General features: G+C 40.3%; 1 protein-coding gene across 1 annotated transcript; it reads left to right on the top strand.

Moving 5' to 3' along the window:
• The first annotated feature begins 2,742 nt into the window (after positions 1–2,742).
• CETN3 (centrin 3) lies at positions 2,743–13,984 on the top strand. The gene is made up of 4 exons (XM_035896637.1): positions 2,743–2,823; positions 4,553–4,667; positions 7,212–7,403; positions 12,573–13,984. Exons 2-4 carry the CDS (start codon positions 4,559–4,561, stop codon positions 12,614–12,616), a joined length of 345 nt encoding a protein of 114 aa, XP_035752530.1. The 5' UTR covers positions 2,743–2,823; positions 4,553–4,558; the 3' UTR covers positions 12,617–13,984.
• The last annotated feature ends 11,434 nt before the right edge of the window (positions 13,985–25,418 follow it).

Genomic DNA, 25,418 nt, shown 5'->3' with positions numbered 1-25,418 from the left:
AGGCTGAGGGGAGCCCTCATCGCTCCCTACAACTGCCTGAGAGGAGGGGGGAGCCGGGGGGGTCGGGCTCTGCTCCCAGGGAAGGGGCGATGGGACGAGGGGCACCGGCCTCAAGTTGTGCCAGGGCAGGGTGAGGTTGGCCATGGGGAACAATTCCTTCCCCTTGGGGCTGTCAGGGGCTGGGAGGGGCTGCCCAGGGAAGGGGTCGAGTCCCCAGCCCTGGGGGGATTTAACAGCCGGGCAGAGGCGGTGCTGAGGGCCAGGATTTTGTGGTGGGATGGCAGGGGAACGGTTGTACTTGATGATCTTAAAGGTCTTTTCCAACCTAAACGATTCTGTGATTCAGCAACTGTTGTGTAAAGGGTGCCCAGCTTACAAGCTCTATCCCTGGCAAACCCTTGCTTTCGAGCGTCATTAATATGCTTATATGGTATTTGTGGTCCTTAATTTTCAAGTCTTGAGACTGTCACGCTTCATACAGTAAAAGGGGTTGTAGAAGAAGTGGCATGAAACTGTGTGTGTTTAAATACTGCTCCGCCTTTTAAAAAAAATATTTTAAGCTAAGAGTTAAGTAAACACTTGAGTAGCTAGATCCTTCTGCCAGAAGACTTTCACGGTAATCTGCTTGCAGACTTCTAAATGGATTTCATCATAGCGGCTCACAAAATGTGGGCTCTCTGGATCTGAGCTACTCTCCCAGCCCTACTTATGTAGCCAGCTTGGAGTTATTTTAGTCCTTCCAAAAGCTATAGTAATCCAAAGCCTGCGTGAAATCATGCTGCCTCGATTGGTCTGCCAAGGACTTACCACTCTTTCAGGGTATTGTGGACTGAGGCAGGTCCAGCTTGTGCAGCGTGCACTTGCCTGTATTTGTGATTTTTACTGGTGTAGCTTTGGTGGTTGCTGAAAGCTAAATCCCAGCTGTGTGTTTAATCTTCGCTTTTGATTAAAATCAGCAAATCCTGAACAAAGGAGAAGAAAAAGCAGCTCATCACAGGAGGTTCAGAAACAAAATATCCTTGAAAAGCAGTTTTCTGCTCACTCATCAGTAACTTTTATGCATCTTACAGTAGGTGACACAGCACGCATTTTGTCTCTGGTGGAAATAAACAAATGAGGGTAAAAAGCCTTTTTCCTGAGAGCATAATCTATATTATACAATAACTTAGGTTAGAAAGGACTTCTGGAAGTCGTCAGCTTGGAGCAGGTCCCACTCAAAAGTGAATGAGGCTGCTGAGCACCTTTTCCTGTTGGGTTCCAAAAATTTCTGACAATGGAGACTCCTCAGTCTCCCAGCCCAACTATTCCAGCACCTAAACACTCAGGGTTTCCCCTTAGATCCACCTGCAGTTTCTCCTCTTGCATTTTGTAGTCATTGTTTCTTGTCCTTTCACTGTGCTTCTCTGAGGCAAACCCCTCTCTGTCTTCTGCATAATATAACCCTCTAGACTCAAATCTCCTCTCCTTAGCCCTTCCCCACCTTCTCCCTCTGCCCAACTCACCCTGGTCTAAACAAACCCAGCTCTCTCGGCTTCTTGGGCACCAAATGCTGTGGGCACCAGGCGCGGTAGCCTGCCCGAGACCTTATACATTTCCTCTGCATCTCCCTTGTGCTGGAGCATCTACAGCCGGATGCAGTGCGTCTGATCATGGAATGGAGGTGATTTACTACTGCAATTAGCCGTGCTCATCACAGCACGCTGCTGAGCTTCACGCATGCCCCTTTCCTTCAAGAGCATACCTTGAGTACTGTAACAGCCTTAACTGATACCACCTGTTACCTCAAATGTACTGTTACGGGGTTTTTTTAAGAGTTCTTGCTCTGAAGTGGACATCTTCCAAGCAATTACTCTGGATACGGTAGTCGGCCTCATTGATGTGAATAAAGCACAGTTAGAGCAAAATTTACACTTTACTAGCTTGGTCCAAAGTATCTTTTATCAGTGCCATCCTTTTCAGTTTTTTCAACTGTTGTTCTTGATGTCTGAATCATGTATTTTCTGTGTGTTATCTGTAAATTGAATCTTATTCCTAGACTAGCCAAGGAAAAAAGAGCTGTCTTTGAGCAGGTTTTGCTGCTTTGGGGGGCCTTCTCTCTCTTGTATATACCAAAACTAGAGCAACACGACTTTACAACAGTGTGTGTGTGTGCGCGCATGCGTGATTTAAAAAAAAAAATCCATAAATGCCATTTACCTAAGAACTGTTATTGGCAACAAAGCCGATTTGTGGCACCTAACGCCCACTTTAGTAGCCAGACAACCCAGTTGTCTGGCCTAGTTAAGCCTCCAGCAGCCTGTCTGTCTCAAAATTCTTTCCTCTAATCTACAGTTTAGAAATAAAGCATTTTCAGGAGTTGTATCATTTCAACTGCTAATCGAGTTTATAACTTCAAGTATTCTTTTTAACTGGTAGTTTTTCTACCCTCCTTTTTGTTGTTGTTGCTTATTAACAAAAATGCCTGTGCTAATTTTACTTTGGGTGGGGGAGTGGAGGTGTCATCCAGCTTTCACAAAGGAACATTATTTCAAGTGTTATTTTAAGCTGGGAGGACAAAATGGGAAAAGATTGAATAGGGAAGGTAGTGATCTGTCCAATTATGGAGTTTCTTATTGGTTGAAAATGTTACCTACAGTGGTATCTTCCCATAAGAATCAATTGCACTTAATATTTGTCTTCTTATATAGGAATGAGCTTGCAGTGGACAAAACTAAAAAGAAGAAAAGAAGAGAACTGACTGAGGAACAGAAGCAAGAAATTAAAGATGCCTTTGAGTTGTTTGATACAGACAAAGATAGAGCAATAAATTATCATGAATTAAAGGTAAAAGTTTGTTTCATTTAAACAATTTTATGGCAGATAGTATATATCTGTTTCTTAGTGAGCTTTTAAGCTGTTGGCTGTATCTTTTAAAAATGCTCCACATTCAGGATCTCTTGCTGGGCTAAAGGAGTGAGGATATTGGGGGGTGGGGCAGGAAGTACTGGATTGGTGTAAGAACGAGCCTTTCTTCCCTCAGTATATACTTGACACAGGAACAGAATTGCCGTAGCATCCTGCATAACACTGGTCTGAATGCTCCCCAGGGTTTAGCTTGGACAGATGGCCAAGTGGGAAAAGCTCTTGAAAAGCTGTTTCGTTCTTTTTAAAGGCACTGCGTAATCTTAAATCTTGGTGCGGTGAAAATCCACATGTTTCAGATGCTTAGGTAAAAGATGTAAATCAAATTTGTAAAACTGTTCCTTAAAAGCCAGAACTTAACCCACTTGCATCTTTCAGCAGGGAGCCTATGGATCGTAGGAGTCAGATACGCTATTTGCTGTGCGTGTGGGAGGCTCGGTAGTTGCCCTTCCCAACGAAGGCTTCTCCTGTTGATAGCAAGTGGAGGTTAGGATGGCAGTCTTTCCTAGCGAGTCCTCCCGTCTGGAAGTCTCTAGAAGTAGTGCATGAAGTTCATTAAAGTCTCTTTAAGACTTTCGTGAATTTTTATTCTAATTGTACTGCATCGAGAATAAAAAGTGGCTTTGTAGAGGTCAGTGTTTCTGTGACATATTGGGTGAGATTCTTTTGGGAAGGAATACCTAATCCAACCTGCTGGCTCCACATTCTGGCTCTACCAAGTAACTCAAAGGGCGGGGTGGGAAGAAGTTTTATTTTTACTTTAATTGCTGTTACGGGAATGTCTCGGGTATAGTGATTCCCTTTATTTCAGAGTCCAGGTATTTTATCTTTGCTGGAAGGCTGGGGACTGTTAATATGCTTTTTCCAGTTACGGTATGCTTTGAATTGCCAGCTGCCATGATTACTTGTGAATTTGTTTCTTAGCTGTGTAATTAAATATTGTGGCCCTGAAGACAATACTATGGAAGAACATAAATACATAAAGAAAAGAATTATCTCCTCTACAAAATCAGCATATAGCATAGATTTTTGAGTGGCTACACCAATAGGATTGTGGCTTTCCACTTCTGGTTTAGTGTATGTTCGTCAGTTTGGGAGGGGTCAAGGTAGTGTGTGCTGAGAAACTGCCATCTCAGTTGTAATGTGAAACCAAACGTGTACTCCTAACCTAAAGGAAAACTAAAAAATAGGTCGGTTTATACTGTTCACTGGAAAAGCAGTAAAGTCACTTGTAAGAGGACTTGTAAACCCGTGAACATGTACACACTTAGTATGAATACTGAAGAAGAATAATCTGAAGAATGATTTTCAATTTTATCTTTGAAAAAGAGTCAGTACTTTAAATGTCTTCGGAAGTGAGGAAAATAGATCTGCTTGTCCTAAGAAGAATTTGGTCTAGTCTGTAAAATCCCTGAAAAGGCGAAGACTGTTTTTTTCACTGTAACTTGATGTTCCATTTGCTAATAGTAGTTTTAGTTGATTTTTATATCCAAAGCTTTTTTACTTTTATTCATTTTTATTTATTAATGTTGCTAAACCACTGATATGCACCTTCTCTCTTGGGCAAGAAGGTAATTACTGAAAATAAGATAACTGTTAAATCTGTATTTTAATTTTCATATACGGTTGCACTTCCATTTTATTCCAAAAGGTGGCAATGAGAGCCTTGGGTTTTGATGTGAAAAAAGCTGATGTACTGAAAATACTTAAAGATTATGATCGAGAAGCGACAGGCAAGATCACCTTTGAAGATTTTAATGAAGTTGGTATGTGTTTGATTGTGTACCTTTAGAAAAATTTAGCCTGTAGTAGTGACTACAATTTGGAAGCAGTACTTTGTACTTTTTCAGTTACCTAGTACTATTAAGAAACAGAAGTAGGAGATTTAATATTTTTCTTAATAGAAATTAATAGTGGAGGAAAATAAATCTTTGTATTCTGAATACTCAATTTGATACGTAGAGATAAGTAGTAGCCACAGCGTAAAAGGAAATAGAGTATACACAGTCCTAATCTTTTTCAAACTTATACAAAGGAATAAGTGCTAACTTATAACGTAGATATTCTTGTGCTGTTCATGGATTTTGTAAGATTCTCCTTCCTGCTGTGGAAAAAGTATTTGGCATTGAATTTTATGGGAAGGAGTGTATACACAGACAAACTGTAAACTGAATACAGGCTTCATACATAACAAAGATAAGAGGAACTGAAGCAGATGTTAAATATGGTGCTTCAAGGATTTTCAGCTGTTGATAAAAACAGTGGAATTTCATTAGGCTGTTTTTTCATTGGAAGATTGTGTATTGCACAGTTTGACATACTTCAAGTATCTAGTGATCTGCAGAACTTTTAAAGTTTCTCTGAAGATTTTCTGGTAGTTAACGTAATTTATACTTTTGCATACGATTTGTGTTTACCAAAAAAATAAGCTGTGTGGGATTTCTACGTGTATGGATTTATGTCTCTATTTCATGATTCAAGTCCGTCTGTTCAAGGTATTAGATTTCTGTAAATTTTCTGAGAAAAAAACCCAGTGTAGTACGTGTGTATTTGCTCTTGGCTGCGAGTAACAATCTATTTAATGTGGTAGAACAGTTACTGATAGAAGCATGGCAAATTTTAATGATCTAATGGGTTAGGATTGTTAATAGTTAATGTTGTTAATAACATAATATTTTTGTAGTTGTATGGGGAAACAGATGTGATCAGTCCTGGTTCAATTTTTAAAAAAATAAATGAAAAAAAAAAAGTGAGAGTATTAATTTAGTAGTAATAATATCATAATTACAGCATTATGCTATACTAGTAGGTAATTGAATATACTGTAATCACTTTGTAAGGAACAGTTGTCCATTGTTTCCTGGTTCTGTCCTGGCTATCAATATGGGCAGTCAATCAGCGCTGTGAGAAGCTAGGAAAATTCTTGTAGAAAGCACAGTGTATACTTGGAAGGCGATTGAACCTGTCCCAAAACTTGAATCGGATTTGAGTGCTGCTATGATGCAATATGACCTTGATACAAAACTCAGTATGGTGCCACTTGTGGCAGAAAGAGGAGGGAGTTAGAGAAGATGGGCTATCGAAGCTTTAATTGTGGAGAGCTCTGAATATAGCTAAGCAATTCTTGAGCCATCAGTTTTTCATAATTTAAAGTTATTTATGGTTTTAAATGTAGGAATGGCCTATCTGAAATGTGTACAGATGCAATTACATTTTGTCTTGGTTTGTACAATCATGTTACCTATAGTATTTAGAGACCTAGTGTTTTATTGCTCTTCAGCTAACATTGCAGTGGTCTTTTTGCCACAAAAGGTAGAATTTTTCAAGTGATGCAATATTGTCATGCAGCGTTGTTGTTTTAAATGAAATATTTAAATTTAGTATAAATCCAAGGGATTTATGTAGACGTATAAACTTAATTGCTATAGTGAGCTTATATGAGCTTGCATCTTAATTTTTTCCTGTCAAGTTCACTAAGCCAGAGCAGGCGTTCCCTCTGCAGACAGTAGCAGATGCTAAGAGGTTCTCTGCACACAAACTGGGTTGATGTGTTTTTAATGGCTTGATGAAAGTCATAAATAGCAAGCCCTGTAATACAAAACTAGCAGGTAGAAAGATGTGAAGATATTTACGGTTAGTTCCAGAAATCTCTGAAATAATCACCAGAGAAATATTTTATGTGGCAAGTTTGTCGTTTCTGCTACAGAACCTGACAAATGGTTGTGATAAAAGGAATAATAAACACTGATGAACTCTTTCAGAATTAACATCTTGCAGTTCATAGCAGTGTCCTTTTCATAACCCCTGGGCTCAGGGGTTTTTTTTGTTTGTGTTTTGATAATGTGGGTTTGTGTCTAAAAAACATTTGAATGTTTTTCATTACTTGGTGTTTCAAGTGTTCTCTCCAAGTCAAAATTCTATCCTGATCAAAACATAAAATAAAAAAATTCACATGTCTTCATCTGTCAGAGCTGATGCTTTTTCTGAAAGGTAAGTTTGGAACAGAGGAGGCATGTGTATACTTTTAATTCCTATTAAAAAGTGTGTTGAAAGCATGACTGTGTCTAAATGGCCATGTAGCTTTCCATTGCAACAGGTATGTCCCAAAGGGAAACTCGGCTTGGGAAAAGAGATGAGAAAGAGAGGTCAGATAACAGCCAAACAAATCTGCATGTTGAGTTGAGATACATAAAAATCAAAGAATGGGTGAAATCAGAAGTGTAGGTTGTTCATATTGCATCGGTCTGCTAAGGGCATTCTGAGTTTAGCCTGCAGAATTTTTTAGTCTAACTTCAGTATCCTTCTTACAGTGACAGACTGGATATTGGACAGAGACCCACAGGAAGAAATACTCAAGGCGTTCAAATTATTTGATGATGATGACTCTGGTAAAATAAGTCTGAGAAACCTGCGCCGGGTTGCTAGAGAATTGGGTGAAAACATGTCTGATGAAGAACTACGGGCTATGATTGAAGAATTTGATAAGGATGGAGATGGAGAGAGTATGTGTTAGCAAACAAAACCCTATATAGCCTGTTCTTAATTTTCTCTCCTTTTTAAATGTGGTTTTGTTGTGAAAATGTCCTCTTTGCTTTCCTTCTAAATAACTTTCAGCTTAAACTTAATTTAGAACAGAATAGAATAGAATCATAGAATAGAATCGCTTTGGTTGGAAAAGACCTTTAAGATCACCGGGCCCACCCGTAAACCTAACCCTGCCATCCCACCACTAAACCATATCCCTAAGCACCTCATCTACCCTTCTTTTAAATACCCCCAGGGACTTGACCACCTCCCTGGGCAGCCCATTCCAGAGCCTGACAACCCTTTCAGTGAAGAAGTTTTTCCTAATATCTAACCTAAACCTGCCCTGGCGCAGCTTCAAACCATTCCCCCTCGTCCTATCATCTGTTACCAGCTTACAAATAATGGAAATTGTTGGTTTTGACAGCTACTGGTCCTGGAAACACATCTTGGAGTCTAAAAACCAAGTTGATTTCTCAAGTTGATTCACCACTAACTCTTATTCAACCAATGTCTATTAAAAGAGCAGTGAAAAGTGTAGTTGAAGGTGGAAGTAATTGAAGTGGTACATGGGTGATTCCATGTACCTACATTACATTTTTATTTCATTACAAATCAGTAAAAAGATTGAAGTGCTCAGAGAAACTCTTTTGATCACTTAGTCAATATTTCTTAAGCGGTGATTTGTCACCATTGTGATTTCAGCATGTTAGTCAGATATGGAGTAGTAAGCTAATAAGTCATGCTGGATATATCCTTACACTAATAAGTCTCTGCAGGATCAGCGTGGATGGGTCTTTAACGTACTTCTGAACTTCTGAGTGTTGAAGAGCATAGTGTGAAAAAATGGCTCTGGGCAATTGACAAGGTCATAGAATCACAGAATTGTTTAGGTTGGAGAAGACCTTTACGATCATCAAGCCCAACCGTTCCCCTAACCCCGCCATCCCACCACTAAACCCTGGCCCTAAGCACCTCGTCTGCCCGGCTTTTAAATCCCCGGGACTCAACCATTTCCATACAGAGTAGGCTGCAAAAGACATCTGTTAGCTAGATAACAAATGAATTAATAAATCCAGTTTGATACTATGCTTATTAAATTTTTGTGAGCACTGAAACTTAGACTTCTTATAATTAACTTGAAAACACCCTTATGTTTAAAACCAGAAACCTTAATATCTGAATTTCAGGGACCAGTCCCTTCAGACCATGCACATAAGCACTGCATTTTTAACAGTCAGCGAAACCTGCTGCTGAGTTTTTCTTTCAGGATGGTGACTCATGTCTGAGATTTCATTAGCGGTTCATCAACTCTTCCAGTTACAATAGTATTTCTACTAGTGAGCCACCACATCTGTTGGACTCAAAAGGCTTGCTACTAGTGAATAATATTGTGGTGGTGTCAGCCTTGTGACAGATGCTCCCCCCCTCTATGCTGTTTGAGATAGATGTTATTCTGCACTTGGGAATGCAAGAACCCCTTCTCTCTCAAGAGGAAGAGCAGGACATTTTAAACACCACAACATCAGTGGTGTAGAAATGCCAACCTTTGGTTCCGTTGTAGTGGTGTAAATACGGAGCCTGGAGACAAAGACAGTGAAAGGTCAGTGATTTAATTGCCAGAAGCGTGTTAATGTTGACACTGTTATTACCTAAAGTAAGTGTTGAGAAGAGTGTGTGCTTTCTTCCCTTTTGGAGCTATTGTTTTCTGGTATCTTTCTGTGGTCTGAGGCCATGGTTCCTTAATAAATCCATACTGCATAATTCTGATGTTCCTCCACACTCCCAGCTGTGTCTTCCCACACGTTTCTTGCACTGGCAGTATCTGATCCCACAGGTGAGATGTTTAAGGGAGCTAAGCGAGGAGAAAACTATTCATTTAGGTTTTTAAGTGTTATTTTTCTTGCTGCTTAGATCCCTGAACTGTCTCACAGCTTGGATCAGATTTTCTTGGAGCTGCACCCTGAAAAAATAAGATTCTGTTTTTTCTCCGTGTTTCCTATAGGATATTTGAAGCAGGTCAGGATAGTGAAAGCTGCAAGTCCTGTTTTCAGGCAGTTACCTGTGTGCAGTGACACACAGGATTGCAGCTGTGATTTCTGGTAGACACTAGGATACCTATTTGCTTCCTTTTCAGTAGCTGTTACGACAAACAAGGAATGGTACTTGCTTTCTCACTCCATTAGATTGATTGCTAGTCTATGTAGATACTTCAATTTTGAGCTTGTTTTGCTTTTGAAATGAAGAGTTGTAAGGACATTGCATTGCTAGCTTTTTTTTTTTAAGATTAATTTTACTTTTTTTTTTAATGTGTAGCTGTAGAGGCAAGTGACAGTAGAAGTCATCTGCAAGCACATTTTGTCCCTGTGTCGCTCCCCTGGAGCTGCTAGCTGAGATGTCAGCATCGTGGATCAAGGATGGGGTTTTTTTGCCATGTGGCTATTTGGTCACTACAAATTGAATATAGACCATTAGTTCCTTTCAGGAAGGTTACCAAATCAAAATTATTTTGGGACAGTGCTACATTTTTGAATTCAAATTGATCAGCTAAGAGTGGGTGGCTCTGTTACCTCTTACTCATTCATCCATTCATTCTCTTTGTTAGAGCAGTCAAGCACGAGATTGAATATAGAAGATTGACAGCATAATGTTTGTATATGGTGCTGTTTATCCTTAAGGTTCTGTGTGTTTTCTGTTCTTTAAAGAAAACTGATGCTGTTTCTAGCTTTTTAAGATCCATTCTGAAAAAGTAAATAATCCTGTGAGTCATTGTTCCATTTAGCTTCAAACATCTGGGTCATGTAGCAAAATCTTGCTGTCATCTAATTCTCCTTCTTTTCCTGCCAAAAAAAAAAAACAAACAAAAAAAAAACCAAAACCCTGAAACTGTTGGTAGCATTTTTAATTGATACTTCAAATACAGGAATAATACTACTTGTGGTTTAACACCCTTCTTATATTGGAGATTTTTTTTTTTTGCTCATAGTGAAAACAGGGTCTGTTGTGTGATACCCAGGCTGCTTGAACCCTTGTGTAATGGGCACAAACTGAGACATAAGAGGTTTCAGTTGAATATGAGGAAAAACTTCTTCACTTTGAGGGTGACAGAGCCCTGGAACAGGCTGCCCAGGGGGGTTGTGGAGTCTCCTTCCCTGGGGATATTCAACCCCTGCCTGGACGATGTCCTGTGTAACATGCTCTAGGAGAACCTGCTTGAGCAGGGGGGCTGGACTAGATGATCTCCCAAGGTCCCTTCCACCCCCTGCCATTCTGGGATTCTGTGTTTCCAGCAAAATCACTTGAGCTCTGCTGGTATACTGTACGTAAGTTTCTGTAGAAGAAAGTATTTTTGACGTATTTCCGTCTGCCTTGAAAATGTAAATAGTCTTAGTTTTGTATTCCTGGTCTTAGGAATGACTTCTGTTTCGGAGTATGACTATTTTTAGAACCTCCATGCTGTCAGTTCATGCATTTTTTGTCATCTTGCGTGGATGCATCTGTAGGATCTGGTCTTAGGTCTCAGATTTTGGCACAGAATTAGGAAAAAAAAAAAAAAAACCACCAACAACTTCCACTGAAATAATACGGTTGTTTAACTCTCCAGAGTGGAAGTCAACATTTTCTTCATATTAGCTGTGATACTAGTTTGCTCTTTTATGATTATTTCAGTCGTGGAATTGAGGGATGTCTGACCCTGGGAAAGGATGGGGTTGCTTCTGATTTCATTGTGCTTAATTTGTGAACAGATCCTAAGTCTGAGGAGGATTAAGTGGGTTACTGGGAACCGGAACTGTGCTTCTCTTCGTATTTTGTTTGAATGTTACAAAATTTGTCATTATGATGCTGTATTTCCACTGTGCAGCCTTGTTTCACAAAGATGTTTTAAACCAGAGAGTATTTTGGGGAGGATGCTTGAATTTGTGCTGTTATTGTGCTGCTACTGTGGAAAGTGTTTATGTGTAGTAGCATCACGTACCTGTATGATGGACCAATATTTCAGAGTACAGGGGCCTAAGCCAGGCTAAATTGTTTTGTATTTTTTGACATGTGTTGCAACAGGGCAAACGTTAGGTTTTATTTTGTTATTCTTTAACGTAGTTAAATTTGTTTAATTTTCTTCTAGCTGTAAACATAGCTCTTGCTTCGCAGTGCTTTGTTTAGGAGTAGCTTGGGCATGTTGGCTGGGACAGATGATTGTCAGAGAGAATTCTTCATATGTGTCTGGTCTCTTCCATACCACTGACTTACTCTCATCATTCCCCACTACAGTAATTAGCTGCAGAGTGAACACGTTCATTGGTTAACTGTTTTACAGTGTCTCTGTTTCAACATATGAGTAAGGTCAATAGCTCAGGTAGAAGTGCAGCAAAATAATTAATGACTGCTAATTAATTTATTATTATGACTTAATTTCTTTAAGTACATTCGTGTAAAATTTCTGTTAATTATAACTGAAGAATGAAGAAAGTTCAGACGGAGAAAAGCTTGTCAAAAATCCATTTTAATTCTGGCTAATTTATGGAATCATTAGTAAATGATCTTAAAACTCATTTTGTATTTGGCAAGTGTTGCAGGTTTGAGACAGAGGAATAGCATGGTTTGCAGTGGGGGAGCAGTTTAGACATAAATGTCTGCATCATGATTTTAGGAATAAAACTGGATTTGATCATAACTGGAGCTTCAGTAATGTTGCTTGAAAAGCACTTATTTAATAAAATCTATCTACCATTTTTAACATTCTTATAAATCTTAAATATCATAATACAGTATCATGGTTTTGCATAGATATCTTTTTACATACTTTTCTCAGTGTTTTTTTCTATCTTGTTTGACTTTCAGAATATTTTTATTTTCATAATTAGAAATAATAGCTCGTTATATGTGAGCTAGATTCTGTCTTTATTCCACAAAATTAAGCTTGCATTCTGGCTTCTACATGAAAAAAAAAGAGCAAAATCTCTGTTGTTCTAGAAGCAAAAAATCTAAACTTGTAAACCCTGATTAGTAGTGGATCAGACACAACGAATACTAACTGGGAAATCTTTAAGTAAAAAGGCATGTGTTATTTTATTTTCTGGTTTATGTATCTTTGCTGTTTGTCTAACGGATTTTATCTTTTTTTTTTTTTTTTTTTTCCCCCCCTACAGTCAATCAAGAGGAGTTCATTGCTATTATGACTGGAGATATTTAGCATTAGAAGAAAAGAAGTGAACTCAGCACAAAAGGGAGGAGTCATTGGCAGCTTCCATTACAATGTTTTGTACTTCCATTCATTTCTGTAGCTGGAGCGATGCAGAAAATTACTTTCCTCACAGGACCAAAATAAAGACAGGTTATATGCACTGGTAGTTCAGTGCTTTGTATCATTAAATATTATTACTAGAATAATGGATATATCATTTTAGAAGAAGTAAGTAATGCTGCATTTCAGAATGTTTGAGTGCTCATTTGTAAAATAGCTTTGTATAAGATTTCTAAATTGTATCATATTATAAGAACCTTTTGAGGTTGACTTTGTGTTAGCATTAGCTGTGGCCTTAGTTTTGATACATAAGGTTTGACAAACTTCCATTTTAATAAAATGTTCTTTACTATTGCTACTTGAAACTCTTATTTTTGTAGTTTAATCTGAACTGGACTGTAACGTAAAATCCTTCAGGGAAAAGAGGTTTGGGTTTGTTTGGGGTTGTGTTTTTTTGGGGTTGTTTGTTTTTTTTTTTTTCATTTATAGGCTTGTACTTCTGCTGTTCTAGATGAATGGTAACATTAAATGAGCAAGCATTTGCATCCTCAAAGATGCAGTTTGTTAATTCTGTATTACCCCAGCGTGACAGCAAAGGTCCAGCAGCTATGCATGATGATAAACTATCAAAAAGGTGCTTAAATCGTCCAGGTGTCAGCCGGCAGCTCTCTCTTCAGTGTCCACAGCTCTGACAGCTGTGGAGACAATGGCAACTGTTTATGGTGAGTAGATGCTCTTGCTGCAGTGTCTAGTTAGAAGAAAAGCACCACAGGGAATCAGCTTTTAAAGTAGTTGAAGAGACTGGATATATTTCTGGTTTGCCAGGTGTCTTCCAGAAGACTTCTTGTAGGTTGGTCTTCCAGATTTCCTGTAAATTAGTTGTAGTTTCTTCTTTTTAAATTTCACTCTCCTTATATATCAAAAAATGTAACTAAATCTTGGCTAATCCTGTGTTCGTCTTTATTGTCAGAAAAGCAGCTGTCGGTAATCCTGGGGTTGTGAACACGTTTGCCCTGCACAAGCAATCAGAGCTTGGAAGTTACTGAAGACAGAAGTTAAGGTCATCAAAGTTAATAGATTTTTCCTGTTATTTTTTTCAAGTGTGTATTGTAGCATTCTTACCTGTGAAATACTGTGTTGCTCTCTATTAAGCCATCAGTACCAGTCCATTCACACAGAAGATTATAGCAATTCAAAAGGGCTAGCAGGGGCTCCGTATAACTGATCAGGTAATGTGAACAGCCACCTGGTGTAGAACCCTGGTGGGGTATGTGGCCATCAGCTGGGATTTCTGTTCTGGATCACGCTCGCTCAGAGACACGTCTTTCAAACAGCCTCTGCTAAGAAAGGACATTCTTCCTGTTGAGAGATTTTATTTTTTTTTTTCTTTAATTATGAAAATATAATGGAGAAAAAATGGTAGGGATAAAATCAGTATGAAATTTGTGGGAGTGAAGGAGTAACTGGGATTTGCCAGGAATTTGCAGTCATCTTAATCTTCAGTGAATGTCTCAGTCTTAAAGTTCGAGCAAAACTTCTGTGCTGTATTGCAGGTAGATTTTATATGCAGGTTCTTGCTCAAAAAATAAAGACAGAATATTTGCAGCATGATGATTGGTGTTACGGGGGAAAATTCTATATATGGTATGGACATACTTTATTTCTTTTACATTAATTTCAGTGTAGTAGTTGGGAAGGGTTCCCCTCCCCCCAATAAGTAAGAGTTGAAGGATTCTACCATCCAAGAGAAAATCTTGCTTGGGTATAAGTACAGCAAATTCCTTACAAGTCAAGTAAAATGCTTTAGAATCCAACAGGAAAAAAGCCCTCATGAAATGTAAAACCTATTTAAAAAAAAAAAAACCCAAACAAACACAGAAAACAACCCAACCTTTAACCAGTATTTTGCAATCTTAGCAGACTTGTTTGGGAGGTGAGCATTTTGGGGCAAAGATTCTGTGTTTGGGACTGAACAGAGGAACTGAACTGCTCTTAACAAGTATTTTCGAGGAACAGTTTGGGTATTGTCCAATTCAGTAGCTTCTGGCTTTGCTTTTAATTTCTTACATGAACTATTTCAGGGACATTTTTATTTTCTGCAGACAGTGAAAGTGATCGAGAACTTGAAAGGTCCCGTAGCAGTCATCAAAAAACTTTTTCCCTGAGAATCGTACCATTATCCTGAATGTGCCACTTTTCTAATACTCTGCTGTGACTGCTGAATGACTGGCTTTTATCAGGGGTGTTACCGTTCCCTTCCTCTGTAGATGGCTCGTAATTATTTCCTGATCGGTGTCACGTTCTGTCTGTGGCTCTTCCAGCAAGCTGCACTTTGTCTGTCCTGGGCTGAGGTCACCTTTCTAGCTTTTGCAGTGTACTTAAAAAACCTTACTTTATTCTTGCAGATTGTGGCAGCACTTGTTGCGGGCTGGATAACAGTAGTGCAACAGTCCATAAGCACAGGCCAGTGAACTGGAGAGGTCTTGCAAGTCGCTCAGGCTGTGGGAGTGGCACAGAAGAAAAGAAAAAGAAACAATCAGCATAGTATTTAGTGATATTGGCTCAATGTTGGCTTTGATTTTTCTGCGCATTTCATTGTTTGGGAGACTTTTGCATTCCAAAACCATGCTGCTTTTGTGCTACAGATGGTGAGCTTCTTGATGTTTCATGTACTGGGGATGTTGCAACTTCTGTTAGCTTTTCTTGATAGATAGATAGATTGGAGTCCACAGCTTGTTAAGACCTAAGCTCTGAACTTGGAACTGTCTGCTTGGCCCCAGTATCGACACCTACATGCAACTGTATGTTTTGTGGGGCTCACATCTATCCTGGCACTTTTTGGTAGTTTGCCTGGTGTATCACAGGATACAGATTCCCGGTTTTTGTCTTTTCATTCTTTGTCTGATAGCAAGGGGAGGAAGAGAGGCATTTGGTGGCACGTACAAAGCTTGTCTGTCGGAGGATAGTATTGAGGTTCATCACTGCATAGTGAAAAGCTGTGCTGTGAATGTGTGCCTTACTTCCAGACTTGAAAAGGTGGGTTAGTGTTAAAATAGCAGAGTTTGATCTAGAGTACCTGGGACAAATACTTCTCCATCATCTCTGCTATGGAGGGCAGCGCTGTCTTGTAGAAGTGCAAAAATGGCAGCTAAGGGAATGTCATAATCCGTTGCACTGAAATCCACCAGAGCCTCTCTTCAAGAGCTTACAGTAACAACAGTCTAACTGTGCCAACTAGTCCATCACTTCCCTAATTAATCCCATGCAACTCTGAGGAAATCGAGAACCTCCAAATGAATAAAAATACCGTGTCGGAGTGCAGCGTATACCAAATGTTACTCTGCTGACTTATTTTAGAACAGTCTTTTCAATACTAAGTTTGTCACGTCAAACATTTTTGGTTTGTGTTTATTCCTGGGCAAGTTTCCGTGGCACGGTTAAGTCATCAAAAGTCAGAAAATGCCAATGTTAAGGTTACGTATGCCTCATCATGCGGAGGCTCTGTCTGAGTTTGGAAACACCTCCGTAGCCCTCTGGTGACGTGGCTGCCTTCCCGCATGCAGCGGGGCCTTGCTTAACCGTGCCCTTGGAGCTCAGCAAAGAGGAAAAGCAAAACCACGACCACTTGGCTGGCAAACGGAGCGGAGGCTGAAGAGTCGGTTTGCGACGGGAGGGATGAGCAGAGAGGCACTGGGAAGAGACCTGTCAGGCCCCGGGCTCGCCGCAGAAGGACAGGGGATCCGTGCAGAGCCACAGGCCTGCGCAAGAGGAACGGCAGCCCAAAATGGGGGACGCCTGGGTCCGTGTGGGCCTCTCTGCCCATGAGCTCCCATCCAGTTCATAGCGTAGCTCATGGCTGCATCTGCACTTCTTGCACTGTGGCTGCAGCTTGGGAAGGCGCTGACCTCGAGACTGGCATTGTAGGAGGTTATGCGTGGTGGTGATGGCATGAAGCTGAGGGTAGAGAAATCATTCTGCTTACAAACTTCTGTCCTGGGTGACTTTTGTAGGCTGTGGGGTTCTGGGATTTTGGATTTGTTTTCTAAATTTTGTTAGCAGAGATTTTTGTCGCAAGTTACACAAGAACAGAGAGTAATGACAGTTGCATGCAATCCACTTGCCTTGTAGGTTGCTTGTAGTTGCTCATAACCCCTCCCGTAGTTGGAGTTTTTTGTCAACTCGCATCTGATGGATGCATTGCTCACATAAGCAACCCTTTACTTGTTTTTGACAAAAGTGGGTCCTGCTCTTAAGCTGGTAATGGCTCTGACTGCAACTCGCCTTGCTGTGCACAGAGCCGTATCTGAAGTGAGAGCTGCATTTGTCTGTGACTCTTCCATTAGGTCAAGAGTTTGTAGCAGATGGTGGCTGGCACTCGCAAAACTTCTGCAGAAGTCCTTTTCTGTAGTGCTCTTGCAGAGGGATAATTGCCACTGAAGTAAGTCTGTAGGGATGCTGAGAATGTTTTTGTCCTTGAGTAATAAAAGAAAAATGATTCCACGGAGGGGGAAAAAAGAGGTTGGTGTTTTGAGCACTTCTGCTTTCCGTAAGGTACACCAAGGGAAAAATCTGGACAAACCCATTCGGATGGCCCCATTAAGATGTCATGCACATTAACACAAAATCAGCAGAAACATCACAAACATCTAGAGAATCTGCAAGTGTCTTATGATAGCGCACATGGTTCATCTACTGTAAAACTGTTGCTAAGCAAACTGAACATGTTGGCAATTACCAGCAGTCAGAAGTGATAGCTCTCAGAATATATAATAAGTGGGAACTTTCCATATGTGGGTCTTTTTGAAACAGCATACGAATGTTTAGGCAGTGGAGGTTGTATTTGCCACTTTTTAGCCCCTAGTGTTTTGAAAACTACTTCACTTATAAAGGAATACCAAAGGAATAAACGAATTTAAATGAATAATCCCTTTAAAATATTCCCTTAAAGGAATAACGAATGGGCTTGGTAGGAAAGGGCTACTTTACTGAGACTCATATAAAGCTAGATAATACTTCATAAATAAGATTGCTAGAATGTTTTGCAGAAATGAATGTTACAATACCTGGGTAAACTTTTTTTATTGCAGAGCTTAATTATGAATGCATTATTTTAGTTACTTTAGTTCCTTTTCATAAAAGGAGCTTTCTGAAAGGGTCTTGTCCAGGTGTTGGACGGAGCTCTTCCTAGCCCTCTCCTGAAGGCAGGTTACAACACAGCAACTGTCCCAGCTGTAAATGGAGATGTAGGGTAAGAAAGAAATGCCTTAGAAAACAGCTGCCTTTTGAGAAAGGAGCTGTGCAAGCTCATAAAATAAAACATGTATTTTAATCTAGTTGTGATGGGGGGGAAGGGGGAAATGCCAACCACCTAGTGCTCCCTTGTTTAGTGAACGGCAGGGCTACAATAATACAGGTCGAAAATACACAGTAATGTGCTGCACTGAGGAACGCAAAAAGGAAAGTAGTAAAATATCTGTATGGTATTTGTGATTGCTGTGTATATATGTACAAAAAAAAAATCACAGGCAAACAAGCAAAATGAAATTAGTAAAAAATGCTGCTTAATATAGCTCATAAACCAGACCTCCCTTAAAAAGGCATTAAAAAAAAAGGCAAAAATGTCTGAAGTCCCCCCACCCACCCTCTCCAGGGTTCCTCAATGCTGGGGAATAATCCCACTCCAGATTTTGTGTTTTGAAGGATGCATTAAACGAGTCAGTTCTCAATCAAGTCCCCACTGGAAGTTAGATAATTCCTTGGTACTTCTAAAAGAGCAAAGCCTAATTCCCACTAACCTACCTGAGACTTCTTCAGCTAATAAAATAGGTACTGATGTCTGGAGCTATGCGAGTGAACTAATTAGACCTGTTGATAATGGCTGCTGCATTTATGAAAATGGTCGCGGTGCTAACAGCATCCAATTCATTGCTTTGTGGAATGCTGAATATCATGACTTGGAAAAGTGTTAGCGTGACTCATTTTTGGGGGAGAGGTAAAAAAAAAAAAAGGTAATACGTGTTATCTTTCCCACACAGTTCTTTCTGACAAACTGATTACACCCTAGCCGGGGCAAACGTAACAGAAAAATTGATTTATGTTGTTGTTTTTTTAAAAACGAGGTGTTTGAGGTGCAGTTTCTGTGCCATGTTAGTGATCCACCAGGAGGGTTTGTGACTCGGTTGCTTAACGGAACAGCTCAGTAGGAATACATATCACTATAGCGGTGTTTTACCTTTTAAAAAAGTTGTGCAAAAGCTAACCGTGCCTTTCCATGCTCACTTTTCCACCAGCGGGCAGCTTCCACTGGGTAATCGAACCCGATCTGTTGCACCATCGAGAGGAAATTTGCAAGGACAAACTTCGTCAATTGTGCTTTTACCCACTAGGGGGACCCATTGCTATGAGTAAAAAGCGGGATCTGACGCTTTAAAAAACAAAACTAGCATAACCAAATGTCAGGTGGAATTTTTGTACCAGAATCTTTTCACTCTCTTGGGGTGTGTGCACGCACCTTAAAAACCTGTGGGCCTCTTCCACCCATATAATAGCAATGTGCCAACTAAGACGCGACTCCTGCGCAGCACAAATAAGAACCGAGCATTTCGCGTGTACAGAAAGCTCAGGTTTCTGTTCTGGCTTACCTCGCAGCTGCATTCTGAAATAGAAACTGACAGGAAAAAAAAATCTTAATTGCTTGTGATGTGCAAAATTTACTGACAAAATAGGTATGTGTTCAAAGATGTGCTAGTCATTTTGTTTTCTGTTGTTCCTGGGGCGAGGGGGATAGAATCATTTGGTTGGAAAAGACCTTTAAGATCATCAAGCCCAACTGTACCTGTCCACTGCTAAACCATGTCTCTAAGCATACAGCTGTGTGGTTTTTTGTCCTCATAACCAAGTAGCTCACCTACATCCTAATTATCTCTTGCTCCCCCAGTTTCGCTAGCCCCATCACAACCCTCACCTCGCTTCGATAGATCAGGGGAGAATGGACCAAAAAAACCAAATGGCAATGAAATGATCTGGGAATTCCTGGACACAACGTTTTTTGGTCAGTGGTCGCTGCATCCGGTGTTATGCCTCTCCTCCCCCTCCTGTGCCCCCATCCGTGTCCTCTTACTCTTTTTATTGTTCTGTTGTCACGTGTCAAGGTGAATTTGGTACCCAAGCTGTAAAAAGGTGGGGACAGCACGTGTCTTGGGTGTGCCAAAATAAAAAGCGATGGAAATGATTGCTGACTGCCCGGAGTGGAGTCATTTTAATGCTGTTTCTAATGCTACTGCTAACCATGGTTCCTCTCAGAAAGAATGCATAGCTTTATTAGTTCTTGTTATTTCACACATTTGATATTTTAAATTATTCTCCTAGGTGTGGTGGGGATATGATGCAGTAACCTTTTTTCTAACAAAGAGCATTTTTTATTTAAATACGCTCAACTGAGTGAAAATTTATCTTGAATTAGTGTTTATGTAATTAAAGTTTTCCCCCCCTGCATAAAGGACTGATGATCTAGGAGAACCTGCTTTAGCAGGGGGGTTGGACTAGATGATCTCCCAAGGTCCCTTCCAACCCTTGCCATTCTGTGATTCTGTGTGATTCTGTGATCAATTGTGCTGTGTGACCATTCTAAAAAGTATTTCAGCAAAATGTGTGTTTGGTTCCTTTCAGTGGCCCTTTTTGACAATGCTGTGCAGTGCTGCGGGATGAAATAATTCGGATCCCATCCGAGTGGCTAATGGCTCTGCAGCTTGATTTCCAGCATGAACCAGAGGAGGTGGGCATTGCAGTCATAGAATCATGGAATCGTTTAGGTTGCAGAAGACCTTTAAACTCACCAAGCCCAACCATTCCCCTAACCCTGCCATCCCACCCCCAAACCCTGCCCTCAGCACCTCCACTGCCCGGCTGGTAAATCCCCCCGGGGGTGGGGACTCGACCCCTTCCCTGGGCAGCCCCTTCCAGCCCCTGACAGCCCCAAGGGGAAGGAATTGTTCCCCATGCCCAACCTCACCCTGCCCTGGCACAACTTGACCCCAGTCACCAGAGTCTTGGCCCTTCAACCTAATGGACTTCCCAGTCCCTCTCCTACCATTGGAAAATAAGCACCTGCACACCATTTAGGAAGTGACTTCCTAAATCACATAGTTGCTTCTGAGTTTACTACCCTCATCCTGTGCAGGAATCTTGATATTCCTCATGTGGCAAACTTCCAGGTATTTTTTCGGTTTACGATGTGTTTACTATGAGTTTAAAAAGGGGATAAAACCAATTAAACTGCAGGGAATCTTGTGAGGTTGTGATATGGTTGAAGGATAAATTTGCATCCGCTTCTCCCTTACCAAGGTACCGCTCAGCGATGGACCTGATGTTGTCTGATCTGTGCTACCCTTTGCGCACCCAGCACAAATAATAATGTCCAATATGGGTATGGAAGGCAAGAATTTGCCCTGTACTTCAGCAAGATGAAACACAATGGATGGCAGAAATACAGAAAAAGTGTTTTCAGCATGGGTAAGAGTAGAAATTAAATGCATATAATTTCTCCATCTGAAGGTTCAGATGAGCTGTTGCACCTCCTGGTGCGGCTCCCAGGAGCCATGGAGAAGGCCTGGGGACTCTCAGTTTTTGCATTGCAATAGTTTTGGGTATCTCTGTGGTTTCCTTCTGCAGACCACATCAGACAGTGAGCGTATCAAGCTACTTTGTGTTGGACATATGCTTAAATGCAAAGAGATGGGTTAATTCAGATTCTGCCTAGAAAAAAAGGACAGCACATGCAATCTACTAGGAAACTACCAGCTGTGGAAACAGGTTTTAAGCTGCCGTGAAGATCTGTGATCAATAGGAATGAGAGATCTAAAAGAATAAACAAGGTATAATACCCCAATAATAATAATATGACCTTGTTTTAACTCAGCGCAAGCTAGTAGCATTTCGTTTCTTACTGCTTCTGATTGCTAAATGACCACCTAAAAATGTGCAGGGGGTAGGTATTTATACCAGATTTCATTTGCGATCATTGAAAGGTTATTATTTATTTGCACTGGCATATCTAAAAATCAGAATTACCTAAATGTGCTGTTAACCTGCTTTGATTGCAGTCTGTGAAATGCGTGCTTTAAGGAACCCAGGAACCCGGTGGCTGCTTCTGAGGCTGTTTTTCTTTTCAGCTTTGGAAAGAAGTATTTACACAGAAGGGTAGTGATGCTAAAATTAATAAACTAGGGAATCTTGGCTCTGGAGGGACCGAAAGAAACTTGTGTGTTCTGAAATTGATTAAAATGCATTCTCTTTGGCTAGAACTGAGTTGGTGCCAAAAGAGTGGTCTCAAACTCATGTGGAAGATTTAGTTTGTTATTTATTTATTTGTTTGTTTGTTTGTTTTCATAGCTTACAAAATCTCTGTGTAAATAAACAATATACCCTAAACACAAGCTAGCCAGGTCAATGGCACTGTTTACTCAGCCCAATGTGTACAATTAAAAAAAAACCCTAATACAACCAAGAATATAATTATTGCAGAATCTTGCTATTTTTTTTCATAAACTGTTCCTGGTGTCTGACAGTTTCCTACTTTTAGTTGGTATTCTGAGATGCATATTAATATGGGTCAAGAATCCCTCATTTCAATTACTGTAATGTTAACTGCTTTTCAGAATAAATACAAAGTTTCATAAACTGTAGAATTATTTAAAATTTGCCGTTTTCCATGAACACCTGCTTTTCCTGCTCATTAGAAGCAAGCTTTGCGAATACTAATTGGCATCCTTACTCAGCCCCACAGCTTGGTCCAGGAGCGTATGATGGATGTTACTTCTTTGCTATATTTGCATTTTAAAATCCTACCTTACGAAAGAAAAACAAACATAAAGGGTGGGAATTCAGTGAAAGGAATCCAGAAAATCCATCAGGATCTACTAACTTGCCATTTCGTCTAAATATAAAATATGCACAGCAGTTGTACAACTGTATGTTTATATGCAGCTCTGCATTTTTGACTGAAAAAAGAGAGCTTTCTTAATATAGCCTAAAGTGTGATTTCGCTTGGAAAAGTGAATCTGTAAACTTAGCATCATGTTTATTGTCTTAATGACTTTTCAAATTCCAGACTCGATTTGTACACTGGCACAGCAACTTGTTTATCCTAACTACGAGCTCAGTCTGAGGTCAGCGAGTCTAGCTACGTTCAAGGGCCCGAAATTAATGCGATAGTACATCTGTGGGAACGGTTGCGTAATTCAACATCTTATCAAGTCACCACATCAACCCAGGGCTTGCGGTATACAGGACTATAAAAACCCTGCTGCCTCTCTCCAAGTTTCTCCACCCTGCATTGTGTTTTCCTGTCCTCCTCCCTTCTGTTCTCCACACAAAAGGGAGTTTGCTGAAACGCCTGGTTCGCCTCCAAACTCCTAACCTTTGGAAGAAAGAGCGGGGAAGTAGCGAGACTTTCAAGCAAAGGAGGTACTTAACTTGTCTTGTTCCTAACCTAAAGGCTAGGCTGTCTTAAATGAGTCAGGCAACCCAAGCAGTGCAGGATCATGGAATCGTTTAGGTTGGAAAAGACCTTCACAATCAGCAAGTCCATCCTTCTCCATGCAGCCGTCCAATGCCACTGGCCCTCTTCATCCTGTAAGGCACATTCCAGATGGCTTTGACCCGTCGCAGTCACGTCTCTGGGAACGTGCAGGTCTAGGTTAACCGGAGGCACGCCTCTCCTCAGACAACCCTGAGTGCTCTTCCACGAGGCCAGGACAGCCCATCCGTGATCCCTTCTGATGCCACGCTGAAGTTGAGTGCAACTTACCACGTTCGTTAATGCTGTGGCTGCGTAACACACTATTGCACAGGCCTTTTGTTGTCCGTAAACTTGGTAAAAAGTAATTAATTCAGCCCTCATCAAGGGGACGGAGCGCTGCAGTCGTGGTAGTGTGTTGGCCAAGGCGGCTGGGCTGGGAGCAGAGCAGGTGCCTGAGCACTGGCTCTCTGCCACTGCAATCTTAGGATACAAATGTCAAATTTATTTATTACTTTTTAAAATTTTCTTTTAATAAGTGCATTTTGAGTGACGCGACAGGGTGCTGCTTCAGCATTGTGTAGCGAGATCACTTGGCCCCAGCTAACGGGAGTTAAGCACCCGTTCTACTGCAGGATAACTCAGTGCACGTCCTGCCTGACGTCTACACAAACGGCTTTTCCGTCCCGCAAGGTTTGCTTGTATTTACGGAAGAGTTTTGGCATTGGTTTGTGTGTATTTTTTTTTTTTTTTTTTTTTTTAAAATACCTTTCTTTCGGAGTGCTGAAAAATCTGAAGAGAGATTAAGATGTTGCTGAAAAACCAAACAGGCTGCCATCCCCTTTTTCTTTTCTGGGCTAAAGTCCAATTTCGCACAGCAGTTGCAAAGAAAAAGCAAACGCATCACTGGATTCAGTGAGAAATATTGTAACAGTATGTAATCTCTGTCAAGATAAAATTGCTTTGTGATTTACATTACAATAAATCCTGACCTTTAAGTGCTGCAGACTAAGCTAATGTGTGAGGTACTTTATTCTATCACTGAATCAGCGCGTGGAGCTGAAGTGACGCGACTGTACTCGTCCCGCTCCCACTCGGGTGCTGCTGAAGAGTGTGTCGGAAAGCAGATTTTGGTGCAGCCGTTCCATGCGCATCGCAACGGTGATGTAATTGAGATATCTGGTGTGGACTAATAGAGTTATTTGCCACTGCCGTAGGAAGTATAAATTAGTATTTTTACAAATACAGACCATATCATATTTAAATTGACACAAATCAGGACAATTACAATGTAAGCTCAAAAATCTGAGCTGACTTTCTAACATTAATTTGCTAATAGCTCCTTCACTCTCTCTCTCTCCCCCCTCATTTATTTTATATTCTTTTTTTTAAGGAGAACAGCTTGTGTATCAGCATAGATATCTCAGTCTTAATTTAATGTTTTTGGCCTTTGTCTCCTGAAGTCTCACTTAAGAGTGTTTTTTGGCCGCAGCCTTTCGTAGTTGTGTTGCCTCTGGCACTTAAGTTAGTCTTCTGTTCTTTTTTGCTGAAAAAAAAGTCCCCAGAATGTATATTTCAGGGATTCTTTCATTATGTATTTACCCAATGGTCCTTACCAGAAAACACATAATATTCACCAGATTGAGTAAGTAGGTAATCAAGTAGTTATTAAAACAGGAATTCTTGACACATTATCACATAACACAGCAGTTAAGTTTATTGCGTCATGGTCTACTTGGAGCATTTTTAGCCTATGTATTTATATGTGCACTTAGAGGCAATCTTATTATAAAGCACTTAGGCCTACTGAGCCAATCAGATTTGCAGACTAGGAATGTATTATAAACTCTGTAATTTTGCATACAGAGCATCCCATGCTGTGAAACTAATGGCTCTTTAAAGCTTTTCAAGTTACTGTTAGACCACCTTGCCTTAACATCTGCTGAAACGTTGGGAAGAACCTGATACCGATGGAAAAAAAGTTTACCTGGGTCTTTCTCTGGGTTTTGGGTCACACCACACTTTCTTCTTTTAATTTCATTACACGTGGTATTCTGAGACCACTTATATTGCCTGATACATGCCGATACATGTCCATTATCTTCGAGCTTTCGTTTGTGCATCATATGCAGCTTTTGAATGGGATGATATACCTGTTATGTATACATATCAGACGTTATGTCATACATGTATACACACATATATTTGTGGATATATATCTTTTTTATTGGTTGT

Source organism: Egretta garzetta, unplaced genomic scaffold (assembly GCF_000687185.1).
Source record: "Egretta garzetta isolate BGI_Z169 unplaced genomic scaffold, ASM68718v1 scaffold136, whole genome shotgun sequence".
In the NCBI taxonomy this organism is placed as follows: domain Eukaryota; kingdom Metazoa; phylum Chordata; class Aves; order Pelecaniformes; family Ardeidae; genus Egretta; species Egretta garzetta.
This window is presented reverse-complemented; position numbering and strand designations above follow the sequence as displayed.